General features: G+C 37.8%; 2 protein-coding genes across 8 annotated transcripts in view; both read left to right on the top strand.

The window, feature by feature from the left end:
• The first annotated feature begins 345 nt into the window (after positions 1-345).
• The window catches only part of LOC106090811 (CAD protein), a 96,505-nt gene continuing 68,925 nt past the window's right edge, over positions 346-27,925 (top strand). The window contains exon 1 of one of the 7 annotated variants that reach the window (XM_059366647.1): positions 346-429. The gene's annotated coding sequence lies outside the window, so the exon portion shown is untranslated. Of the gene's footprint in view, positions 445-6,660; positions 6,751-6,847; positions 7,223-15,391; positions 15,493-15,561; positions 15,582-27,925 lie in introns of those variants that run through there. The other 6 variants (XM_059366649.1, XM_059366646.1, XM_059366650.1 and 3 more) reach the window with 6 other exon arrangements.
• LOC131996991 (uncharacterized) lies at positions 21,786-24,456 on the top strand. Its single transcript, XM_059367214.1, has 3 exons — positions 21,786-23,544; positions 23,620-24,150; positions 24,443-24,456. Exons 1-3 carry the CDS (start codon positions 21,786-21,788, stop codon positions 24,454-24,456), a joined length of 2,304 nt encoding a protein of 767 aa, XP_059223197.1.

Raw genomic sequence — 27,925 nt, 5'->3', positions numbered from 1 at the left:
ATTGTGTCCCTAATTAAAGTAATTAAATCATTTGGATCCATTGTAACTTTATTTTGATTTTGAGGTGACAGAATTTCTTTGCATTTCCTCTTTGGAGTCTGGTTCATAAGTGACATAGCTCCTTAAGATTATTAGTGTGGGCAAAAACCCTTTATAAATAACTTGGTATGGCAATGCCGTGGTTTTGTTGTTATCGATATCCTTCGTTGAGTTTATCGAATATATGTCATCTCGATGTTCGTTGGACAAGGCCAGATGATATAGTTATTTTATTTTCGTTTGTGTTTGTTTACATCCAATTTCCAATATTTGGGTGATAATTGTGTAATATGTTTTTGCGAAATTTATTTTAAAAATTGCTCACCAGTGCCTTTAAACTAGTACAACTCCAACCAACACAACTCTGCCTCGAAAATGCTTCACTTTGATGTATGTAAAATCGAGGTAATCATGTGGTGCGAGTTAGTTCATCAAATAATCCATAGCACATAGCCCAGCATCAACTGTGTTGTGAGTTTCTTGTCCTAATTGAGCATATCGTCCTCGGTGTCGTAAATCGACATAGTTCCTGGGGACAAAAACGGCTGCATCGCAAATCCAAAAGAAGAATATGAGCCCAAGGCACATAAATAACAGAATAATTTTTCCAGAATTCATATTGGTGCAAAGGACTTAGTCTGAAAGAAAGAAAAGTAACAAATTTTTAATGAGTAACGTTTTTTTTTTCTTCATTTCTTAAAGATCAGGCTCCTGAATTTCCTAGTTTCATAGATTGGAGCCAGAGATCAAAGCAAACTTAAAGCAAAAGTTATCAATTAGAATGTGATACTTCCAATTCAGTTTCCTGTCCAAGATATCGAAATCGTCTTGTCGAGGAAACGTGGTGCGTTAAATTGGCCCACCTTCGTCTTCCTCGTGAACAGGCATATTTCAGTCTTCTCTGGGTTAACATTGAGACCTCTGGGTCTAGCCCAGTCATATGCAAGACCCTTTAGGCCCTTCTGCATAGCTCGTTCGGAGTCTTACCCCTTAGAAGTATTATAACATGGCCGGTTCAAATCCTTCCTCAGTCAGCATCCGTAATAGGTCATTTGTGGTGCCTTGTGCCACTTTCCCCCTTATATTTGTGCCTTGGGTTACACAATTTATACACCTGTTCCCTAGCATATGGTTTATCCAGTCTCTAAGGACCGGGTCCACTCGGTACTGGTCTAAGAATTGGATCAGTGTGTCGGTCCGCCCATTGCTTAAAGCCCCCTCGATGTCAATGCATACCGCCGGGGTGTACGTCGTGGCACCGAAGGATTCTTCCATTTTATGCACAACCTCATGCAGGGGCAGTCTCCACCGACCTTCCCTTGACTTAAGCATGCTGCTTGTATTTGTGCAGTTCGCTGGGAGTCCTACTCTTTATCATGGTGTCCACAATACGTTCCATGGTTTTGAGTAAAAAGGACGTAAGGCTTATGGGTCTGTAGGCCTATGGGTCTGTGGGCTTATGGGTCTATAGGCCTATGGGGCTGTGGGCTTATGGGTCTATAGGCCTATGGGTCTGTAGGCTTATGGGTCTGTAGGCCTATGGTGTCGCATAACTTGCCTTACCGGGCTTGGGTATAAACACCACCCTTGCCTGTTGCCAGGCTTTCGGAGCATATGCAAGTCCTAGGCACGCTCTGAACATTTTTGCCAGATGAGGCCCCAGATTGTCTGCCTCTTTCTGTAGTAACGCCGGATATAATCCATCAGGTCCGGGTGACTTAAATGGTTTGAAGTTTCTCAAGAATCCTCAAGGAGCCCACCGTAGCGCAGAGGTTAGCATGTCCGCCTATGACGCTGAACGTCTAGGTTCGAATCCTGGCGAGACTATCAGAAAAAATTTTCAGTGGTGGTTTTCCCCTCCTAATGCTGGCAACATTTGTGAGGTACTATGCCATGAAAAACTTCTCTCCAAAGAGGTGTCGCACTGCGGCACACCGTTCGGACTCCGCTATAAAAGGGAGGCCCCTTATCATTGAGCTTAAACTTGAATCGGACTGCACTCATTGATATGTGAGAAGTTTGCCCCTGTTCCTGGGCAAAATTTGCAAGAATTCCTTCACCATAAATTCCGTAATTATAAACCTTTGATCAACTTTATTGCAACATTTCTCAAAATCGTACGAACAGATATATGAGAGCTATATCGAGATTGGGTTGAATGGTTTGCCCAACAAAGGTTCTCGGGCCAGTTTGGCCCTCTGTGATACCCCAGAGAGAGAAAGGGAAGAGAAAGAAAATGTGAGACCTCGGACTAGAGGTTACACACGAATAAAGAAAAAACGACAGGAGGAGTGGAGAACCCGAGCGGAGGGTGGAGAACCCCTAGTCCCTACGCAAGCATGGATCTACCCACCATGGAAATTGTGGCACCCCCTTGTTGCAACCATCCTGTTCCCTCAACAAACCTCAGGAGACATACCAGAGGTACGTTCGCAAGTTCATCCAGATCACAAAGGAAATGGCTCTCTAGAAAGGAGAGCCTACGTCTCTGCAGACCCAGACAGGAACACAGCAAGTGATCAATAGTCTCCTCCTGATACTCATCGAGACAACTCCTACCGCCATGCGGCCTAAGGCACAGTGTCCGGATATGACCCCTGTCAAGGTACTCATCGACCTCTTTGCGAACGCCAGCAACTCCCTCGTCCTTCTCTGGTCAATGACCATCCAACGAGTCCCACCTCGCCACCGACTATAACTTTATAGCTATATCTTAATTTGAACCGATTTCGTCCAAACTCTACAGATATTGTAGAAGTCGTTGAGGAAAGCCATGTGCAAAATTTTAGCAAAATTCGTCAATAAATGACTTTGCTGTGACTCTAGAAGTGAAAATCGGGCAATATACATATATGGCAGCTATATCTTAATCAGAATCGATTTCTTTAAAATTCCCCTTGTCAAGAGAGAGTCAAGAGAAAATCCTTCCTGAAAAATTTCGTTGGAATCGGTTAACAAGTGAAAAGATTATTGCAATATGCAATTTGCACCATTGTTGAACATAACTTCATAGGAGTCTTAAACCCTGATTCTTATTAGGTTAGGTTTAAGTGGCAGTCTGTCATCAGACTAACTTAGACGTTGTGATGCACAAACAAGCCATGCTTTGAATCCGGTTAAGTATTGAACGGTGGGTGTACTTTTGAAGCGCCGTCCACCAGACCACAACACCATATAGCATTATAGGTGTGACAACTGCAGTATATACCCAATGCATGACACGCGGTCTAAGCCGTCAACTTTTGCCAATGGCTCTCTTGCAGGTGTTTAGGGCAAGAGTCTAAGAACACCTTGAGGTGTTCCTCTGCTGACTCATCTTTTTAGATCCACAGATCCCAAGCCTGTCGTAATGCTTCTTTTAGTAAGCAAGGCTGATGTTGAAGAATTTGGCCTTTGTGCGGATTATAGCTAGCCTCTCATCCACCGGAGTGAAGCTGGAGACAAGGTGTTTCAGTCTCCGACTAACCACAAATCCACAGCCTAATTTATGCCACGTGTTGTGGCAGCTATAGTACAGTTCGTCACCGTTGGATGTTGTTGTGACACCAATGCCGGTTCATCGCACTACCTGTAAGGCGGTAATACCTGCCTTGTACTTCTCCAATACATCCGCCAGTGCGTATACTGCATCTTCTCTATAGAGAGTGCGGACATCCCAGATGCAGATCCGCAAATCATAGTCCTTTTTTTGTTGGCATAGGTTGTCAATGTTAGGGGTGTCCATTTTATAACCTCCCCATAGGATGGGGGTATACTAATTTCGTCATTCTCTTTGTAACGCCTCGAAATATGCATCTGAGACCTCATAGGTATATATATTCTTGACCGTCATGTCACTTTAAGTCAATCTAGCCATGTACCGTCCGTCCGTCTGTCTGTCCGTCCGTCTGCCCGTCTGGCTGTCGAAAACACGGTAACTTTCGAAGGAGTGAAGCCAGCCGCTGGAAATTTTGGACAAATACTTTTTATTAGTGTAGGTCGGTTGGGACTGAAAAAGGGCGAAATCGGTCCATGTCTTGATATAGCTGTCATATAAACCGATCTTGGGTCTTGACTTCTTGAGCCTCTAGAGGGCGCAATTCTCGCCCGATTTTATTGAAATTTTGTACGTAGTGTTTTGGAAGCACTTCCAACAACTACGCAAAGTAAGATTTCAACCGGTCCATGTTTTGATATAGCTGCCATATAAACCGAACTTGGGTCTTGACTTCTTGAGCCTCTAGAGGGCGCAATTCTCGTCCGATTTAACTGAAATTTTGCACGTAGTGTTTCGGTAGCACTTCCAACAACTACACTAAGTATGGTTTCAATCGGTCCGTGTTTTGATATAGCTGCCATATAAACCGATCTTGGGTCTTGACTTCTGCTCTGATTTTACTGAAATTTTGCACGTAGTGTTTTGGTATGACTTTCAACAACTGTGCTAAGTATGATTTAAATCGGTTCATATTCTGGTATAGCTGTTATATAAACCGATCTTGGGTCTTGACTTCTTGAGCCTCTAGAGGGCGCAATTCTCATCCGATTTGGCTGAAATTTGGCATGAGGTGTTTCGTTATGACTTCCAATAACTGTGCTAAGTGTGGCGCAAATCGGTTTACAACCTGATATAGCTGCCATATAAACCGATCTTGGGTCTTGACTTCTTGAGCCAATAGAGCGAGCAATTCTCATCCGATTTGGCTGAAATTTTCTATGAGATGTTTTGTTATGACTTCCTTTGTTTCTCATAGTGATTCCTATAGATTTCCGGGGGCAGGTTACTGGCCCAGTAACCTTGAAAACCTACTTTATCAATATTAATGCTATACTTGGGCATTTGAGACGATTTGAATCACATTCGGTTCAGGTACCGAGAAGTGTATACAAGTCAGAGTTTAAAACTTCGAGGATATCAGGTTAAAGATAAGGATTTTATGGCTTAAGGTGCCAGATCTATACCCAAATATGGTCTGATATGGACCATGTATGGTCCAATCTGAACCAATTTTGGTTCGGACAAGGGAAATCTAGTCCAACTCACGGCTCTCAATTTTAGCGAAATAGGAAAATACGGCTTTTTATGGGCTTAGGACCCCAAATCGGTAGATCTATTTAGCTATATCCAAATTTTTTCCGGTTTGGACTATGTTCAGTGCAACTCACTGTTTCAGCAAAATCGGCTAACAAATGGGGCTTTTATGTGCTTAAAACCCTAGTTCAGCAAATCGGTCTATAATGCAGCTACATATATCTAAATATGGTTCGATCTGGACTATGTTCAGCTTGGACAGCGAAGGCCTAGTGTAACTCTCTGTTCCAAATTTAAGCGAAATTGGGTAACAAATGGGACTTTTATGGCGTTTAGACACTTAATTGGTAGATCGATCCATATGACCGCTATATTAATAACTTAGTTCGATGTGGACTAAACTGATTGCAGATGTCACTTTTCTAAATTTCAACAAAATCGGGTGATAAACGCACCCTTAAATCGGTAGGTGGGTCTATACGGCAACTATATCTAATTATGGCCCGATATGGATCATTTTCGATTCTGATATCGGGGGCCTTAGTACAACTCGTGGTTTTCTAGTTTCAACGAAATCGGATAATAATGCGGTTTTCATGGGCTTAAGACCCTAAACCGGGAGTTCGGTTTCATCTAAATATGATTCGATTTAAGTCGTTCAAGAATTTAACACGCAAATGTCCCAATTTCAGCTCAATATAGAATTTTTCAAGGCTGTAGAGCGATTGCAACAGACGGACACACGGAAGTCGTTTAATCGTTTTAGAATATGACCACGATCCAGAATATATACACTTTGTAGTGTCGGTAATGGGTATTTCGATGTGTTGCAAATGAAATGACTAAATGAATATACCTCCTTTACTACGGTGGTGCATATACAAATCCATGCAGTTTGTTGCTTGATTCTCTTAGTTTCTGCCTATAAAGAGAACTTGACAAATGCGATCAAATGGGGATGGTATACAGTATTCGGCCCTAACGTACTTAGCTAGTTTTGTACCTTTTTGACTTTAAGGCGACGCTTGTTAAAATTGGTACCAAGCTGTTCTCTAATATGTTTTGGATAACGGTTAAGTTAACTCTAAATTTAATCTCATGTTAATGTAATAATTTTAAACATTTTTATATAATTTGCCAAAATAATTCGTAAACAAAAAAATGTGTAGTTTAAAGATTTTTATTTTGTCAACATTTTGTGGTCCACCACTACGTTAGGCTTCTCACACCCCTGCGATAGTGTTGGTGCATAACAGATTTCGCTCCTGCTGCACTCCCGCTCCGGCAAACATAGACGTGCTCCCCTCCACTCCTAATTTCTGCTCTCAACACAACTCAAAACAAATCACAAAACCGCACCACACTTATGCACAAACACTATCGCAGGGGTGTGATAGTGGTGGAGCACAAAATGTTGTCTTCGCATGTAAACTGCATTGATAAATACATATGTACGCACATACATATGTATGTAGTACTACAAAGCAGCGTGGGGAGCAGAAGTTGAAGACACATGAGCATCCATTTGTAAAGCATGGATAGGCAATACACTGCATTGATTGAAGCCCTGTATTTTGAGCATTGCAGAGAGGAAAATCAGTCGTCTACCAGCGGCCGCAAGGAAAGGTTATTTTGTTTTCGTTTTACGGTTTAACTGCGTTACATTACAAAAGCCACGTGGTTTTAAGGTTAATAAAAAAGCAAGTATAACCAGACAGCAAAATTAAAGTCATTTGTAAAGAATAAAAAAAAGAAGTGAGTTCAAAGTGAACAAAGAATTAATTGAATGTGTTTTTGTGTAACTGCCTACAATAACTAAAAAAAAAATAGTAATTATTAAGCATATAAAAAGCAACGGCATCATGTATGAACAACGTGTATAAGTGTCTCCGTATGTGTACAAGTATAGCATTTCAAAAACCACTTCAATTTAGTGGGAAAGCAATAAAAAAATATATGGCTGTGTGAAATCTAAAGTAAAAATAAATCGAGTGCAATTTCTATCGCTTATTACCCTAAAGCTCCCTGCCAATTACTTCTTTGTTGACAGAAACCAGAGTTTCGTGTTGACCTCAAGACCAACGCAAATCACATGTTTGTAGACATTTCTCTCTCTTTTTTTCATTTAATGCTAAAGTGAACCGGTTCTGCAACGAATAGCCGTTACAGTAAGTATACATAGATTTGCAGCTGTGTTTGACAAAAGAGCACAATCCCCATTAGAATCTTGATATAGTTTCAAAGAAATTTCATAAAAATGTTGTCTTTTGAGAAACTATAAATGAAATTGGGGGCAAAACTGCACTTTATTGGCCGCACCTCCGATTTCGCTGCAATTTGGTGTGTAGATGTGGGTTGACCCACGAATACCAATTTGAAGTCCGTTGTTCGGGCAAAGGCCCATGGGGGCCAAAACCAATATGGGTATCAAATGTGGAGTAGATTACGAATATGCAGAAACATGCCTAAAAATTATAACCGGGAAGGACCTACGGGGTCTCCAGGATTTTGCAACCAGGCAACATAGGCAATATGGCAAATATGTAGATCATATGGGTTACGATTTGGCCTATAGCTCCCACATAAAGTGGTGGTTCAACTTGAATAATTGAGCCTCTAGAAGCTGCAATTACTTTCCGATTGTGCTGAAATTTTGCACAAAGTGTGCCGATACGACTACCACACAACCGCGCTTAAAATGGTCCAAATCGGTGTATAACCTGAAAAAGCACCTATAAAAACCGAACTGCTGATTTGACATCATTAATATAAGTAGAATGTATAGCGGTGGGTCCCCAAGATACGGTCCGGCAAAAATAAGTTAGGAATTTTTTGCACCCTCGCCGAAAGATTGATCTGAAACCCTATAAAGTAAATGCATTCTGGATTGTCTTGGAGACCACCTTGACGCAGAGGTTAGCATATCCGCCTATGACGCCGAACGCCTGGGCTCAAATCCCGGCGTGAAGATCAACAAAAATTTTCAGCGATGGTTATCCCTTAACTAATGCTGGCTACATTGGTAAGGTGTCCTGCCATGTTAAAATTTCTCTACCAAGTGTTGTCGCTATGCGGCACGCCGTTGGACTCGGCATCAAAAGAGAAGGCCCTTATCATTGAGCTTAAATTTTAATCGGAGTGCACTCATTGATATGAGAGAAGTATCCCCTGTTCCTTAATGGAATGTTCATGGAAAATTTAGTTTGGTATTAGTATTCTTGATCATCTTGACATTCTGAGATATTTCAGACATATCCGTCCGTTTTTCGAAATCACCATAGCGTTGGAAATTGTGCACTTATACTTTTTGTTGATGTAGGTCCTTGGGGATTGCATTTGGGACATATCGGTTCAGATTTGGATATAGCCCCATATAAACCGTTCCCCTATTTTGACTTATTTAGCTACTAGATACTCAATTTTACATCATTATACCCACCACCATAGGATGGGGGTATGCTAACCTAGTCATTCCGTTTATAACACCTCGAAATATTGATCTGCTACCCCATAAAGTATATATATTCTGAATCGTCTCGACATTCTGATTCGATCTAGCCATGTCCGTCCGTCTGTCGAAATCACGATAGTGGCCGAACGCGTAAAGCTAGCCGCTTGAAATATTGCCCAGATGCTTAATATTGATGTAGGTCATTGGGGATTGCAAATGGGCCACATGGGTTCAGATTTAGATATAGCTCCCATGTAAACTGATTTCCCGAATTGACTTCTTGATCCCCTGGAAGCCGCAGTTTTCATCCGATTTGGCTGAAATTTTGCACGTGGTGTTCCGTTAAGACTTCCATTATCTATTTCAAGTACGGTCCAAATCAGTCTACAATATGATATAGCTCCCATATAAAACGATCTCCCGATTTGACTTCTTAAAACCCCTGAAAGCTATAAATTTTCGTCCGATTTGGCTGAAATTTTGCATGTTCTGTTATGACTTGCAACAACTGTGTCAAGTCAATAAAGTCATGATGGGTCATATGCCCTTTTAAGACATTTTTGGGAGGTAGGGTGACCCCCTATGCTTCGAACTGATTTTGTATGCCATCGTAATCTACTCTCGAATACCTTTAATTTGAGGGCCATATTGACATGAACGTCCAATTTGTCTGTTTGGCGGAATTTCGGAGTTGGGGCTACCCATCGGGCCTTAGATCTAAATTTTAATACCGTATTCGTATTAAATTTTCCAATACCTTTCATTTGATACCCATATTGTCCCGATCGGTCCACTTTTGATTTTGGGTGATGTTTTTGGGTTAGGTGGGAAGGTCCGCCCCCGTTCCGAAATTAACAAATTATAAAGCCTATTTCTCCTTCCTGATCATATTCGCAATCTACTCCCGAACACCTTTCTGTTGAGTCCCATACTGTCATGATCGTTCAGCGGTTTTTAGCAAAGAGGGTGGAAAAGGAGAAGAGTTGGCATTAGAGCGAAATTCGGGATGACCAGTTACAAAAGTTAAAGACACAACATGTTTGAATTGCTTACTGTATTTCGTTTTTCCCTTTATTCCAACTTTAAGTTGCAAAGAATTAAAGCAAAATACGAAAAAATGCCCGAATCCAAATAGAAAACCCTAAAAATTTTGCTACTCTCAATGTGAATCCAATTGGAATACATCGAACAGGTAGTGTCTTTAACGCGAGTTGTTTTACGGTATTGAGAAGACTAAGCAGAAACTCTCTCTTCTAATACTCACCCTCTTTGAATTTAACACGCAAACATCTGCAATTTATTTCAAAAAGCGTAAGAAAGAAAGAGAGAGGTTTTTTGCCAAAGAGCGTACGCTCTTTGGTTATTTAACGGTATGGTGAGGACAAAGCAGAAACCCTCTCTTCATCTTTCTTACGCTCTTTGATTTAGTTAACATGTAATGTTACCGTAACATTTTAAGAGAGAAATGTGCTGAGAGAAGAGAACATAAATAGCGACTCTGGTGAAATAGAAAAGAATCCAAGATAAATTCATTAACTGGTAGGAGCAGCAGAGCTGCCAGATTAATTTGGTGGAAAATCAGCACTTCGGAGAAAAAAAATCCGCATTTTCGGCAGCCCCATTTTAAAAAATCGGATTTTTTTTTTTTGGTTTAAAACGCATAGTTTTATAAAAAAAATAAATTTATTCAGTCTTTGGTATAAAAAGAAAAACAATAACAAAAAAGGAATAAAACGAATACTTTTTATACAAAAAACAAGTAAAAGCGTCCTTTGAACGACATGTTAATAAAATCAAAACGCTGCAATAATCTCCTCATTCATAGCGTTTTGTTTAATAAAATTGCACAATACAATTGCAACTATTGAATGGCTTTAGCTTTTGCATAGATTGGGTATGGCAATCAAACAGCGTAAGATAATACAAAAGAGGGTTTCTGCTTTGTCTTCCCCGTACCGTAAAATAACTCGCGTTAAAGACACAACATTTTTAGTGTATTCCAATTGGATTCATATTGAGGGCTGCAACATTTTCGGGTTATTCTGTTTTGATTCGAGCATTCGTTCGAACATTTTTTCGTATTTTGCTTTGTTTCTTTGCAACCGAAAGTTGCAATAAAGGAAAAACGAAATATCGTAAGCAATTCAAATATGTTGTGTCTTTAAATTTTGTCACTCGTCATCACGTATTGCCCTCTAACGCCAGCTCTTATCTTTCTTACGCTCTTTGATGGCAATGATGTCATCATGACTTCCAGAACTTGCATATATCGATATTGCAATTTTTGAGTGACTTTAGCTTTTCCATAAATAGATTGCAATCATATTATGACGTCTAGAATCTGCATAGCTAACATTTATGCGTGTTGACAAAAAACACTGGCCCATACAACGCAATATAATGTTTGGGAATTCAGATTAGTCACAATAGTGAAAAACTATTGTGAAAAAATTAAAATTTTTTAGGGCAAAAATTGAAAAATCGGCACTTCGCTATGAACATATTTACCACGGAAAGAAATGAAAGGGGTCCAGTAAAACCCTACCCCATTTTGCGCAATTCAATTTATGTTCTGGTAATCGGAAAAAAAAATCGTTCAGAATTTTCGTTTTTGGTTTACCTTCACTCGAAAACACTCGTAACTCTTTGTAAGCACACTCGCACACTTACACTTGTTGCTAAAATAAAACTTTTTGGTTGTAGCTATTTAATAATACAAGAAGCAATTATGAAAATTTAATTATTACAACTTTATTTTTCAAGCACTTTTTTTTATTAAAAATTTATAATTGCATGACTTTTATGCACAACGCATTGAAACTAAATGAAATGGAAGTGAGCCAATGCTTGGTCCGTAACCCAACACTCTCTGGCGCCACTCTGTCGCTCAATAAAATGGAGTGCAGATCAAAGAGCGTAAGAAAGAATGAGAGCTGGCGTTAGCGCCCAATACGGCATGACGAGTGACAAATTTTAAAGACACAACATGTTTGAATTGCTTACGGTATTTCGTTTTTCCTTTATTCCAACTTGCGGTTGCAAAAAAAACAAAGCAAAATACGAAAAAATGTTCGAACGAATGCCCGAATCAAAACAGAATATCCCGAAAATGTTGCAACCATCAATGTGAATCCAATTGGAATACAATAAAAATGTTGTGTCTTTAACGCGAATTATCTTACGGTATGGGTAAGACAAAGCAGAAACCCTCTCTTCTATTAGATCTTATACTCTTTGGTCTTTAACGGGAGTTATCTTACGGTATGGATAAGATAAAGCAGAAACCCTCTTTTCTATTTCTTACGCTCTTTGGTGCAGATAAGATTCAGTGCTGCCAGATTAAATTGTTAAATATTTTGTACAATTATTGTTCTATTTAAATGAAAACTTGTTGAACTCATTGTATTTATTAATTTACTAACCCATGCTTCATATAAGACACTGTCTTTTGTATGGGTTTTATCATAATAAAATACAAATACAAAATATCCAAGAAAATTAGCACTTTTCGGCACTGTAATTTAAAAAAACGGCAAATTTTTTTTTTTTTTATTTTAATAATAAAACGAATACTTTTTATACAAAAACAATTAAAAGCGTGCTAAGTTCGGCCGGGCCAAATCTTATATACCCTCCACCATAGATCGCATTTGTCGAGTTTTTTTCTCTATTAAGGCATACAGGGGATACAAAAAAATAATTGCTATAATATTGGAGCTATATCAAGTTATGGTCCGATTCGTACCATAATTGATTTGATTGTTGGAGAACGTATTAGAAGTCATTGTGTAAAATTTTAGCCAATTCGATTAAGAATTCCGCCCTTAAGGGGCTCAAGAAATAAAATAGAGAGATCGGTTTATATGGGTGCTGTATCGGGTTATATACCGATTCGGACAATATTTAACACGTATTTTGAAGGTCATGGGAGAAGCCGTTGTAGAGCAAAATCAGATAATTATTACGCACTTTGGAGGCTCAAGAAGTCACGATCCCAGATCGGTTTATATGGCAGCTATATTAGGTTATGGATCGATTTGAACCATATTTGGCACAGTTATTAAAAGTCATAACAAAATACGTCGTGAGACATTTCAGCCAAATCTGATAAGAATTACGCCCTCTAGTGGCTTAAGAAGTCAAGATCGGTTTATATGGCAGCTATATCGGGTTATGGACCGATTTAGACCATACTTAGCACAGTTTTTGGAAGTCATACCAAAACATGCCGTGCAAAATATCAGCCAAATCGCATAGAAATTGCGCCCTCTAGACGCTCAAGAAGTCAAGACCCCAGATAGGTTTATATGACAGCTATATCCGGTTATGAACCGATTTCAACCATACTCAGCACAGTTGTTAAAGGTCATAATAAAACATCTCATGCAAAACCATATTTGGCACAGTTATTAAAAGTCATAACAAAATACGCCGTGAGACATTTCAGCCAAATCGGATATAAATTGCGCCCTCTAGTGACTCAAGAAGTCAAGACCCAAGGTCGGTTTATATGGCAGCTATATCAAAACATGGCCCGATATAGCCGATTTACAAAATTTCTAACGGTTAGCTTTACTCCTTCGAAAGTTAGCTTACTTTCGACAGACAGATGGACGGACATAGCTAGATGGACTTCAAATGCCATGACGATCAAGAATATATATTCTTTATCGGGTCTAAGACGAATATTTCGAAGAGTTACAAACAGAATGACGAAATTAGTATAGCCCGATCTTATGTTGGAGGGTATAATAAGTAAATAGGTTTATGATCATATTCCTTTTGTAATTCCGTTTGTAACTCCTCGAAATATTTATCTATGACCTCAGTATATATTGGGTTGCCCAAAAAGTAATTGCGGATTTTTCATATAGTCGGCTTTGACAAATTTTTTCACAGCTTGTGACTCTGTAATTGCATTCTTTCTTCCGTCAGTTATCAGCTGTTACTTTTAGCTTGCTTTAGAAAAAAAGTGTAAAAAAAGTATATTTGATTAAAGTTCATTCTAAGATTTATTAAAAATGCATTTACTTTCTTTTAAAAAATCCGCAATTACTTTTTGGGCAACCCAATATATAGTGTATTCATATGCGTGAAGATAAATTCTGAATATAGCTAGTAGAGACACAAATCGCTTTGTTAACAGAGCGCGAGAGAGTGTAAGATAAGAGTTAACATATCTCCTCTAATGCGTTAACAGAGCTCTGTTAATACTTAAAGCGCCAAATAGAATATCAATGAGCCAGGTATAAGAAAAATTAAAAAAGAAAAATATTCGAAACAGGATAATGGGCAGTCCTTCTGGGGGCAATCAAAGAATTCCTCCAGGTACTACCACACCTTGTTGGAAGCCCACAGCTAAAGCTTTCCAAAACATATTTTCATTCGAAAATCGAACGGTTGGTTTTCTTCTATTCCTGACTTTTTAAAAGAAAAAAATGCTAGACAGGATTATGGTCAGTGCTCCAGGGAGCAATCAAAGAAGTTAGGGCTTTCCAAAACATATTTCAATTCGAAAGTCGAACGGACAAATTTTGCCCATGAACATTCCACTCAAAGAGAGTGGAAAAGGAGAAGCGTTGGCATTAGAGCGAAATTCGGGATGACCAGTTACAAATGTTAAAGACACAACATGTTTGAATTGCTTGCGGTATTTCGTTTTTCCCTTTATACCAACTTTCAGTTGCAAAGAATCAAAGCAAAATACGAAAAAATGTTCGAACAAATGCCCGAATCAAAACAGAATAACAACACTCAATGTGAATCCAATTGGAATACATCGAACAGGTTGTGTCTTAAACGCGAGTTGTTTTACGGTATTGAGAAGACTAAGCAGAAACTCTCTTCTAATTCTCACCCTCTTTGGAACAAATGCCCGAATCAAAATAGAAAACCCCAAAAATGTTGCAACTCTCAATGTAAATCCAATTGCAATACATCGAACAGATTGTGTCTTTCAAAGAGCGTAAGAAAGAATACGAGCTGGCGTTAGAGCCCAATACGGGATGACGAGTGACAAATTTTAAAGACACAGCATGTTTGAATTGCTTACGATATTTCTATTTTCCTTTATTCCAACTTTCGGTTGCAAAGAAACAAAGCAAAATACGAAAAAATGTTCGAACGAATGCCCCAATCAAAACAGAATAACCCGAAAATGTTGCAACCCTCAATTGGATTCACAATTGGAATACAATAAAAATGTTGTGTCTTTAATGCGAGTTATCTTACGGTATGGGTAACAAAAAGTGTAAGAGAGAATAAGAGCTGGTGTTAGAGCCCAATACGGGATGACGAGTGACAAATTTTAATGACACAACATGTTTGAATTGCTTACGATATTTCTATTGTCCTTTATTCCAACTTTCGGATGTTGCAACCCTCAATGTGAATCCAATTGGAATACAATAAAAATGTGGTGTCTTTAACGCGAGCTATCTTACGGTAGGGGTAAGACAAAGCAGAAACCCTCTCTTCTATTTCTTACGCTCTTTGGTGTCTTTAACGCGAGTTAGCTTACGGTATGGGTAAGACAAAGCAGAAACCCTCTCTTCTATTTCTTACGCTCTTTTGTGTCTTTAACGCGAGTTGTTTTACGGTATTGAGAAGACTAAGCAGAAGCTGGCTCATCTAATTCTCACCCACTTTGATCCCGAATTTCGCTCGAATGCCAACTCTTCTCCTTTTTCACCCACCCTCTCTGCTTTGAAGCAGCAACCCACTCTTTGCGTACAACTATGTATGTGTTTGTATTAGTGAATACTCAAAGAGTGACTTTGGAAACGCAGGGTTATTTATTTCAATCGCATATTCACAAAGCTAAACTGAATAAAGCGCATTAAGAAAGTTGAGAATTGTTGAGAGTGAAAAAATCAGTCGTCTACCAGCGGCCAATTCAGAAAGTTCAGCTTTCGTTTCGCGGCTTTCGTTTTCTCTGTCACAAAAACCACGTGGGTTTTGCATTAAAAAACCAGAAGACATCAAAAGTGGGGTCAGTGAATTTTTACTTGCTGTTGTTCTTGTATCTCATTGAGATTTAATAAAAAAAACGTCTAAGAAAGCAAAAATTAATAAAAAAAAGTGAGTTTTAAGCGAACAAAGAATGAATGAATATTGTTGAGCAAGTGTTTCCTTTTGGGCGTAACTGCCCACCATTAATTGGCAACAAATAGATGTAACAAGGTGCACACACACAAGTAAAGCATTTGAGATGCATTTCAATTAACTGAAAAGTCAATAAAATTAATTGCGATGCCATATAAAACATTCACATTAGGCTCCCTTCTATTACTTTTTTGTTGGAGCAAACCAGAGTTTTGTGTTGACGCACGGCCTACGTTCAACATAAATCAAACGCTTGAAGGCTGTATCGAATTTTTGTTTATTTTTGCTAATGTGAACGCATTCCATAATGCATAGTAAGCAGGAACAATAAGTGTACATAGAGAGGCAGCTGTGGTTGATTGAAGTGTCCAGTACACAAAACTTGCTACAATGGACAGGCTACCAAACTTGTGAAGACCCACCACCATAGATCAGCGACGTTCGCAAAGGCAATAATTCTGCCAACAAACCCTAAAGCTTCTAGACACCGATCAAGGATTATGGAGAGACTGGTTTATATGGGAGCTATATCAGGTTATAGACCTATTTAGACCGTACTAGGCACAGTTGTTAAACCTCATAACAGAACACCGCATGCAAAATTTCAGCCAAATTGGGCAAAAATTGCGGTGGCTAACGGCTCGATAAGTCAAATCGGGAGATCGGTTTATATGGTAGCTATATCAGGTTATATACCGATAAGGACCGTACTTGTCACAGTTGTTGGAAGTCATAATAAAACACCATGTGCAAAATTTCAGCCAAATCGGACTACAATTGCGGCCTGTAAGGGCTCAAGAAGTCAAATCGGGAGATCGGTTTATATGGGAGCTATATCAGGTTATATACCGATAAGGACCGTACTTGTCACAGTTGTTGGAAGTCATAATAAAACACCATGTGCAAAATTTCAGCCAAATCGGACTACAATTGCGGCTTGTAAGGGCTCAAGAAGTCAAATCGGTAGATTGGTTTATATGGGAGCTATGCCAAGTTATAGACCGATCGGGACCGTATTTGGCAGAGTTGTTAAATGTCAAAACAGAAAACTACACGCAAAATTTAAGCCAAATCGGACAAAAATTGCGGCTTGTAAGGGCTCAAAAAGTCAAATCGGGAGATCGGTTTATATGGGAGCCAATATGGGAGTATGTGGGTGAAGATAAATTTCGAATTTAACTAGTGGAGACACAAACCACTGACTTAACAGTCCTCTGTTACTGCCATTAGCAGAACACTGTTAAGGAACTTTGTAAGCAATTAATTAATAAAAAAAAGTATTTGTTCATAAAAAGGAAATTTCAAAACACAAAAAACCAAAAAAAGATCTAGAAAATAATAAGGTGATCCAACATTAAAATTTAGTTCCCTCAATAACCGCAAGGTGTACTAACAAGATAAAGAAGATTGTAGAATTGATTGATCCACTGTGCACAAATGGAAAATAGTAAGACGATGAGACTGGCATCAAACGACAGCTAGGGAAGCCTAGTTTCTCATACATATGCAAACATTTTCCAAATAATCGTCCAACTGTCGAATTTTAGGCAAAAACTTAAAAAAAAAATTACCCAAAAAACCGAAAAAGTAAATTTTGCGTGAACCACTGTGCGAAAACGGAAAATAGCAAGGCGATGAGACCGGCATCAAACGAAAGCTAGGGAAGCATAGTTTCTCATACATATGCCAACATTTTCCAAATAATCTAGGCTTCGCTAGCTGTCGTTTGATGCCGGTCTCATCGCCTTACTATTTTCCATTTGTGCACAGTGGATCAATCAATTTTACAATCTTCTTTATCTTGTTAGTACACCTTGCGGTTATTGAGGGAACTAAATTTTAATGTTGGATCACCCTATTATTATCTTGATCTTTTTTTGGTTTTTTGTGTTTTGAAATTTCCTTTTTATGAACAAATACTTTTTTTTAAATTAATTAATTGCCTACAAAGTTCCTTAACAGTGTTCTCTTAATGGCAGTAACAGAGGACTGTTAAGTCAGTGGTTTGTGTCTCCACTAGTTAAATTCGGAATTTATCTTCACACACATTATGGGAGTCAAGTTATAGACCGATCGGGACCGTATTTGGCAGAGTTGTTAAAAGTCATAACAGAAAACTACACGCAAAATTTAAGCCAAATCGGACAAAAATTGCAGCTTGTAAGGGCTCAAGAAGTCAAATCGCAAAATTGGCTTCCAGGGGATCAAGAAGTCAAATAGGGAGATCGGTTTATATGGGAGTTATATCTAAATAAGAAGCGATATGGCCCATTTGCTAGTCCCAACGACCTACATTAATATAAAATTTCTGTGCAAAATTTCAAGCGGCTAGCTTTACCTCTATCGTGATTTCGACAGACGGACGGACGTATGGACATGGCTAAATCGACTCAGAACGTCCAGACGTTCAAGATTACATATACTTTAACAGCCGAACCGGGCCCGCTCCGCTGCGACTTCTTTAACTCTCAAATATCTATTTAGGGTGGGAACAATTCGCCCTGAATGCGGATATCGAATTCGTGCCATTGTAGCCTATGACACTGAACGCATTCGAATCCTGGCGAGAACATCGAACAAAGTGGTATTTATCCCCTCTTAATGTTGGCGACTTTTCCCTGGTACAATGCCATACACTGCGGGACGCCGTCCGAACTCGTCTATAAAAACAGGTTCCTTATCATTGAGTTTAACCTTAAGTCGGAAAGCACTCATTGATGTGTGAGAATTTTCGCCGTCTAGGTTCTTGGTGGTAATGTTCTTCCTTAGGGGAGGGATGGCACCTCAGTCATTTCGACTCAAATATGGACATCAAATTCGTGCTGCTCGTCCAAAACCCTTTACTTTGAGCCCCATATTGCCATGGCCAGAAAATATGAACCGTTTGGAAGGTGTTTTGAGGCTGGGACGGCCACCGGCACTTTGCTCTGAAAATAGATATCAAATTCGTTCTTTATTCCCAAAGGAAATGAAATTCAGTTTAGGCGGTGTTTTTTTGGGGTGTACCCCAAAACACTTGGCTCCAAAATTGGATATCAAATTCGTTTTCTACTCTCAAATACCTTTCATTTGAGTCCCGTATTATCATAATGGGTCAAATAACTTATCTTTGACATATCTTTAGGGGGAAAAGCGCCACCTAGACTTGAACGCAAATTTTAATGTCATATTCGTAATCTACTCCTCAATACCTTTTATTTGAGTCCCATATAGCCATGGTCGACTAATATGCCCATTTGGGTGGAGGGCGACCTCCCATTACTTGGACCTAATGTTTACTGCCTAATAATTTTCATTTGAGTCCCATATTTGTATGAACTGCGAATATATCTGTTAAGAGGAGTTTCGGGGTTGGAGGGGGGGGGGCCCGCTGGGTACTTGGACCCAAATTTTAGACTGAAACACGGCTTTTCTCGAAATTTTGCACATATTGTGTAGGTTGGTCTGAAAGGCAACATAGGCTACATAATTTTTTCGATATCGGAAGGGGGACGAACCCTCCCGCTTATGTCAAAAACACAACCCAAAATCAAAAGTGGACCGATCGAGACAATATAGTTATCAAATGAAAGGTATTGGAGAGAAGAATACGTATATGAGTCTAATTACCCATCGGGCCGCCCCAACCCCCCAAAACTCCCCCAAAAAAGACATATTGGACGTTCATGGGGCTCAAATGAAAGGTATTCGGGAGTAGATTTCGAATCTGGCATACAAGTCACGCCACCCCTTAAAAAACGCCATTAGACCTATGATGACTATATGATACTTGGCTGCACCGATTTTCTTTCATAGATTGTTTAGGTTTGAATGGAAGGAAACATAGGCTATATAATTTTTTGATATTGGAAGGTGGGCGGACCCTCTCCCTTACCCCAAAAGTACTGCCCAAAAATAATAGTGGACCAATAAGAACAATATGGGACTTATCCGTTCTCTAAATATTCATATTGGTAAAAAACACGCATAACACAAATTGAAACCAGAATTGTGCAAACAGTGGATTAGAAAATTCTTTCATTAAATATGCCAGTTATTTAAAATATCTAATACAAAAATATGAAAGGAAAATAAAACGTGTAATTGGCAAACTCTCTCTTAAATTATCTCTTAAACTTTGAGAAACTTATCTAAAGCATGAGTCTACGAATGTCAATGATAAATACTCAACAATAATGCCAATCAAGCTGAACACTGCTTATGTCTACAATTAAAAAAAAAAAAAAAAAAAAAAAAAAAAAAAAAAAAAAAAACAAAAGTAAATAAATAAATCTCCACTCAAAAACAGAAGTCAAATCAGCAATAACAGCACAACAAAACAAAAGAGACAAGAAGCAAAGAATCTAACATCGAGCTGTTTGAGCGTAGAAAGAATTAAAAGCAAATTAATAATTAAAGAAGTACCAGGCAAATTGGATGAAGCAAAACAAAGCAATAAGATGAAGTGCTACGAATGCGAAAAAGACTGTTCCCGCTCTAACATTGTTTGTGGTTTATGCGGTCATATGTTTCATATTTCTTGCGCTCCAAAAGGCATACCCAACATGACGGCTGCATTAATAGAGACTATAAAGAAAAGCCAAGGTGCACTTCTTTATCGATGTGGCCAGTGTTTTAATTTACCTTCTCAAAATACTTCTGGGCAAGATAATGTAGGAGCCAAATTAGAAGCTCTAGAAACTAAAATTGAAAAAGTGTCGAAGTTACTAATGGATAATGTATTGCCGCAACTAAACTCTATTAAAAGTGATATTGAAAACTGTTTGTCTCGCATAGAGACATTTGAGAAAGGAACGAATTCAAAAATCGACAAGTTAGTTGTTGAAAATAATCACATACGTAAACAGCTTAACAGATGTGACATATTGGTCAGTGGCCTTCCAAAAACCTTAACAAATGATGATTTATACGAAGTTGTGGACAAAATCGGGAATGTTTTGGATGTCAAGCTAGAGCCATATGATATCCACCTTTGCACTTGGATTCGCAATAAAAAAGTATTACTTGTCAAATTTAATTCCGTAAGAAAGCGAGATAAGATATTTTCTAACTATATAAAAACGAAAAATCTACAGCTTAACCATGTAATAAATACTGATATTGAAGCTAGGGTGTATATAAATGAACACCTAACACCCATAGCAGCAAATATGCAATATTTTTGTAGAAAGCTATTGAAGGAGAAGAAAATTACCAAATACTTTATCAAAAATTCAAGTGTTCCAGAGGTTAAGCTGGTATTGGCGAATGGATCAGAAAAGAATGTGAGATTTGACCAAATTAATGACTTTACTGCAAATGCTGGTGCTCTAGAAACAGTTGGTGCTGCTTTGGAATGGGCTTGCTAACGGCAGACTTGTAAATAGACTTATTGGTTTCTCATATTCGAATATGAAATATGTTTATCTATTAAAATATTAATTTCAAAAAAAAAAAAAATAAAATAAATAAATATGAAAAAAAAAAAAAAAAACAAGAAAAAAAATTAAATAAAATAAATATATAAATAGAAATTAAATTAAAGGAAAATGTAAACGAAAAGCATTATTTTATCTTATCATTAATTGACTGTAAACTGTTTTGAATTCCAGATTTAGAGATTCCAAAATTTTGTTATCACCACAAATAAATAAATTATATTTTTAGTTTTTCCAAATCAATTAATTTTTATTTCTCATGCATAATATACATATACAGGCCTGTTCTGGTTTCCGAATTCGCAAAACGCAATATATTGTTTTGCTTATATTTTCTAAATCGCTTTCTTTTAAGATTTGAAATCACTTGAGGTTGCTCTAACTATATGAGCTTTGATAAGAGTATGAATTCAAGCGTCAGCGTTTCGAGTTTTGCAAGAAATACGGCAAAGAAATTCTTTCGTTTTGCGTTTTCGAAAATCGGAACAGGCATGATAGAGATATATTTCCCAAGTTATGATAGCTTTGTTTCTTTCATGGAATTATTTTATCGCTATGCTAGAGAATCTTATCTTTTTAAAATATCTTGTGTAATAGCAGAATATCACTTCTTTTGTCTAAAATATTATTTTTTTTAATGAGTAGCAATCGTAACGAATGATAGTTAATACGTACAGATCATTGTTACTTTTTATTATTTTAAGATTTAGTTTTAGGTTTCTGCATTTATCATGGATTTGGGGGTTTTCACTATGCCTATGTTATGATTAATGATAATCTTGGACCCATAATCAACAAAAACGAGATTGGTAATTTAAACTTAAATCCAGCTCATTTTAATGCAATACACTTAAACGCACAAAGCATAGCCCCAAGATCGAACTCAACTAAACTAGAAGAGATACGTAGTCTATTTGAAGATAAAATCTTTCAAGTCATCGGTGTATCGGAGACATGGCTGAATGCTTCAATTTCAGATGCAGCTGTTCACATAGATGGATATCGTGTTTATAGAAGTGATAGGTTGGTACAAAGAGGAGGAGGTGTCTGTGTATATGTTAACAACGCGCTTAAATCAAGAGTAGTGTATGAGATTATGGATGAAGGTATATCTGAGGGTATATTTGTTGAAATTGGAGGTACTGGCGAATCTAAAATATTAGTTGGTGTTCTGTATTTGCCTCATGGTGGAATTGATAGTTGTGAAACATTGTTGGCAGAGTACACAGCTAGGTATGAAAGGGTGGTAATTATGGGTGACTTCAACGTAAATTTGTTTGAGAATGGTATTCGAATGAGAGAATTGTGTAGTAGAATGGGACTAGATATCATACACAATGTATCACCTACACATTTCAGCATAGGCTCCCAAAGATGTTCTCTATTGGACTATTATCTACTGTCAAATTCAAGTTTAATTGAAAAGAGTATGCAGTTCCAATTTCCAGCCCTAAATTCCAACCATGCTTTGATTTGTTTATCTCTTAATATTCCAACCACCGCCGATACCGAGTCAAGATTCATTAGGGACTATAGCTCGTTTAATTTTGAAAATTGCGCTAGAGATGTGAATATGATGGATCTGAGTGGAATGTATAGTACAACTGATGTAAATTATCAGACTGTCTTTATGAATGCGTTGGTATTGGAATTATATGATAGGCATATCCCCCAGAAGCTGTATAAGAAGAAACAAACAGCTAACTGGATGAGGGCTTTCGAAATCCAAAGCGCACAAGAGCAAAGAGATTTGGCCTTTAGAGGTTTTTTGGAAGATAGAACCGAAGGACGTTGGCGTGTGTATTGTAAATACAGGAATAGAGCCAAACGTATAATACGGAAACGTAGAGGCATATTTTTTACCGAATTATTTCAATCTACTACGCAGTCCCAAACATGGAAACAACTTAAGAACTTAGGTGCGAACGGCAATAGTTCACGTAATCTTGCTGATAATGATGTGGACGTTGAGGGATGTAATATTCACTTTTTGTTACCGCCACCTAGTGGTGCCCCAAGGTTAATGCATGTTAATTATAGTGGTGAGAGGCCGCTAAATGAATTTGATTTTCATCCAGTGGATGAGACAGATGTGTGGAATGCGTTGAATTCAATTAAATCTAACGCTGTTGGAGTTGATGGGGTTCCAATAAGATTTTTAAGATTGATATTTCCTCTCATTTCAAGATTAATTGTACACTTATTCAATAATATACTGATGACTTCCTCCTATCCAGATGCTTGGAAAATTGCAAGGGTAGTGCCCATACCAAAAATTAGCAGACCGACAACGCCAAGCGACTTTAGGCCCATTAGCATTCTACCGGTGTTCTCCAAGATCTTTGAGATTTTATTGAATAGACAGATTGTTGCTAGTCAAACTGTAACAAGATTATTTTCAAATTTTCAATCTGGCTTTAAGAGACACTTTAGCACAACAACACTGATGGCAAGTTTAATGGATGAAGTGAGAAGGAATATTGATAATAAATCTGTTTCGATCTTAGTAACTTTGGACTTGAGTAGAGCCTTTGAATCTGTCTGTCATGAACTCTTGTTGAACAAATTATTTTCAATTTTTTCCTTTTCCAAAACAGCTTGTTCGCTTATTGCATCATTTCTTTCCTCTCGTAGACAATTTGTACAAGCTGGTAATGCTTTGTCTTCAACAAGAGAAGTTGTCAGGGGGGTACCTCAAGGGTCAGTATTGGGACCTTTATTTTTTAGTATGTATGTCAATGATATATTCGATACTTTACATGGCGTTGTTGGACACATGTATGCCGACGATTTTCAATTGCTTGTGTCTGCAGGAAGAGATAATACTAGGGAACTGATAGCAAGACTTCAGACCACATTGAATAATATTGAGACTTGGTGTGCTGATAATTTTATAGTTCTAAATATATTAAAATCTAAGGCAATGGTTTTTAACTATAGTGGAAGTTATATTCCAGGTGTTGTAATAAGGAATGAAATGCTGGAATATGTCAGCTCGATAAAGACATTGGGTTTCTATATAGATAATAGACTAAGTTTCGATGTCCACATTAATAAGGTTTTGTCAAATTTAACTTTCGGTCTACGCAAACTTTACAGCATTAACGGATATATGCCACTAAAAATACGTAAGCTGTTAGCACGTTCTCTTCTGATGCCTTTGATATCTTATGGCATTGAAGTATATTCTGGAACAAGTGCTTCTAACATTATACGTTTAGAGAGATTTTTTAACAGAGTTATCCGATATGTTTATGGGCTGCATGCGTACGATCATGTAACTCCATATGTTTTTGACTTTTTGGGCTGCACTTTCAGCAATTTTATAAAGCTACGTGTAATTATTATGTTTTATAAGGCAACAAAGCTTGGTTTTCCTACATATTTGACAACTCTTTTCTCTTTTGGACTTTCTTCAAGATCCCATTCTCTAATTTGTCCACGGTTTAATTCCTTAATCATGCAACGTTCCTTTCAAGTACGAGTTTGTCGCATCTGGAATACTTTTTTACCATACTCTGAAAGACACTTTGAACTTTCAATTTCTAACTTTAAAATGAAAATGCTAACTCTTTTATCGTCTTGACTGTTGATAATGGGTAAAGAATTAAGTGATATGTTTATGGGGGAAACAATCCAAATCCATGATAGAGTAGTAAAATATTTTTAATTTATATACGTTTGTAGATATAAGTATTTAGTTATATTGTGCCATTATATATTTCTTTGTAATCAATTTGGCCAAAATGGCTTTGAGATTATTAATAAAGTGAATTGAATTGAATTGAAATGAAAGGTATTCAGGAGTAGAGTACGAATTTCACAATAAAAGTTGGGCCAAAGTACCTGGGGGCCGCCCCAGCCCCAAAACCCCTTAAAATAGGTTTATTTGACGATCATGATAATATAGGACTCAAATGAAAGGTATTCGGGAGTAGATTACGAATATGGTCAGGTAGTAGGAATTGGCTTTTTATCCTATTGATAACGGAAGGGGGGTGAGTCCTCCACCGTTACCCCAAAAACACCACCCAAAATCAAAAGTGGATCGATATGAACAATATGGGTATCAAATGAAAAGTATGCGGGAGTAGATAACGAATCTGGCTTACAAATTCATGTCGAAGTATACACCCCCACAAAAACGCCCAAAATGGGCACATTAGCCAATCGCGGATATATGAGACTCAGTTTGTTTGTTCCGTATAGACTGAAAAACGGCAGAACAGTTTTTCTCGAAATGTTCGCATATTGGTAGGTTGGTCTGAAAGGAAACAGGCTATATAATTTTTCGATATCGGAAGGGGGACGCACCCTCTCCCTTATGTCAAAAACACAACCCAAAATCAAAAGTGGACCCATCGAGACAATATAGGTATCAAATGAAAGGTATTGGAGAGTAGAATACCAATATGTTGTTAAAATTTGAGTCTTAGTACCCTTCAGGTCGCCCCAACCACAAAACTACCCCAAATAAACATATTGGACGTTCATTTCAATATGGGGCTCAAATGAAAGGTATTCGGGAGTAGATTTCGCATCTGGCATACAAAATCAGATCGAAGGGGTCACGCCACCCTTCAAAAACGCCACTAGACCCACCATGACTATATGATACATGGCTGAACCGACTTTCTTAAAATTTTCATAAATTGTGTACGTTTGCCTGGAAGGAAACATAGGCTATATAATTTGAGATATCGGGTGGAAGCGGACCCTCCCCCTTAGCCCAAAAACGCCATCCATATCCGGAATGTGGTCGACCGACTAATTAAAATTTTGATTATGAACAAATCAACCTACACAACACAATACTATTTTCAAAATATCTCCACTCAAAGTCAAAGAATTACTTCTTTCGCACATCACAACCAAATTACTACGAATACAATTTAAGAAAACACACAACATAATGAGCATCAAAAATATCTTTGAAACAGCGATTAGAAGAAGATCTGAGGGAAGATTCATAACACCGCGGTTTCATGTCCGTGAAGATTAATTTGAATATAACTTAGCCAAGACACAAACCTGACATTTTAACAGAGCTATGCTAAGTGTTTAACAGAGCACTGTTAACTAATTCTCTTTTATATTTTAAATAAAAAAAATTATTTTTATCATTTTCTCACCTAATATTTTCTAAAATAAAATAAAATATCTTCTAAAATCTAAATATTTTTTGAAGACCTATATGACCCATTTTTAAAATGGTATTGCGTAGAACTCTTCAGGTGCCACAAACTAATACCAGAATTAGCCCCTACCAAGAGCTTTTAGAATCAAAAGTCCCCATATTCAAATTATATTTCAGATCGGAGAAATTTCGCCCCGAAAGATATATTTGAATTTAACATAATGGCCCACTGTGCTGGACTGGTCATAGATAGGTGCCACAAACTAATACCAGAATTAGCCTCTACCAAGAGCTTTTAGAATCAGAAGTCCCCATTTTAGAAAATATTAGTTGAGAAAATGCTAAAAATTATTGTTTTTTATATAAAATATAAAAGAATATTAGTTAACAGTGCTCTGTTAATCACTTAACATAGCTCTGTTAAAATTTCAGGTTTGTGTCTTGGCTAAGTTATATTCAAATTTATCAAATTTATCCGCGGTTTAACAATAAATAAGGCAAGTGGTCGATGAAGTCCAACTGTCAAACATCCTGAACGGCTTGCCAATAAATATCTTAGGTTAGGTTGAAAAGAGGGTGCATATATTAATCCGCCCCATGCCACTACATTGAGACCTCTGGGTCTAGCCCAGTCATATGCCATATGCAGAACCCTTTTGGCCTTTCTGCATAGCTCGTTCGGATCCTTACCCCTTAGAGGTATTATAACATCGTCTGCATAGTAGACGGGTTCAAATCCCTCCTCAGTCAGCATCCGTAATAGGTCATTTATGGTGGGTTCCCAGAGGAGTGGCGATAAAATGCCCCACTGTGGCGTGCCCTGTCCCACTTTCTCCCTTATATTTATGCCATGGGACACACAATTTGTCCACCTGTTGCTTAGCATATAGTTTATCCAGTCTCTTAGCATATGATTTATCCAGTCTCTAAGGACGGTGTCCACCCGGTACTGGTCGAAGGATTGGATCTGTGTGTCGGTCCGCACATACAAATGTGATACCAAAATTGGTACCATTTGGTACATTCTTTACAGATGGAGGTAGAGGTCTAAAATTTGGCATGCACGTACACCAGGACAGGATATGATGGGCGACTATGATCTTTTCACAATTTGTACATTTTGGTGCCAACATCGGTACTATTTGGTACTTTCTGTGCAGATGGTGGTAGAGATCTGAAATTTGGCATGTAGATAAAGCTTAGAAATATATGATGCCCGACTATATGATTTTATCACAATTCTAAGATTTTGTTGCCAAAATGGGTACTATTTGGTACTTTCTTTGTAGACAGAGCTAGAGGTCTGAAACTTAGCATGTAGGTACAACTAAGAAATAAATGATTTATGGCTAAATGGACTATTCAAAATTCGTACATTTTAATACCAAAATTGGTACTATTTTGTACTTTCTATTCAAATGGATCTTTAGGTCAGAAATTTGGCATGTGGGTATAAATAAGAAACATATATTAGAAGGCTTAATGATTTATTCAAAATTTGTACATTTTGGTACCAAAATTGGTACCATTTACTTGTACTTTCTTTATAGATGGAGGAGAGATCTGAAATTTGGCATGCAGGTACAACTAAGAAATAGTGATGAGTGACTATAATCTTTTTACAATTCATACATTTTGGTACCAAAATTGGTACCATTTGGTACTTTCTTCTTATATGAAGCTAGAGGTCTGAAACTTAGCTTAGCATGTATGTACAACTAAGCAATATATGATAGTTGACTAAATGATCTATTGAAAAGTCATAA

The sequence above is a fragment of the Stomoxys calcitrans genome, chromosome 4, assembly GCF_963082655.1.
Source record: "Stomoxys calcitrans chromosome 4, idStoCalc2.1, whole genome shotgun sequence".
NCBI lineage: Eukaryota > Metazoa > Arthropoda > Insecta > Diptera > Muscidae > Stomoxys > Stomoxys calcitrans.
Note: the sequence above shows the minus strand (reverse complement) of the source record. Positions and strands in the feature narration are given on the sequence as shown.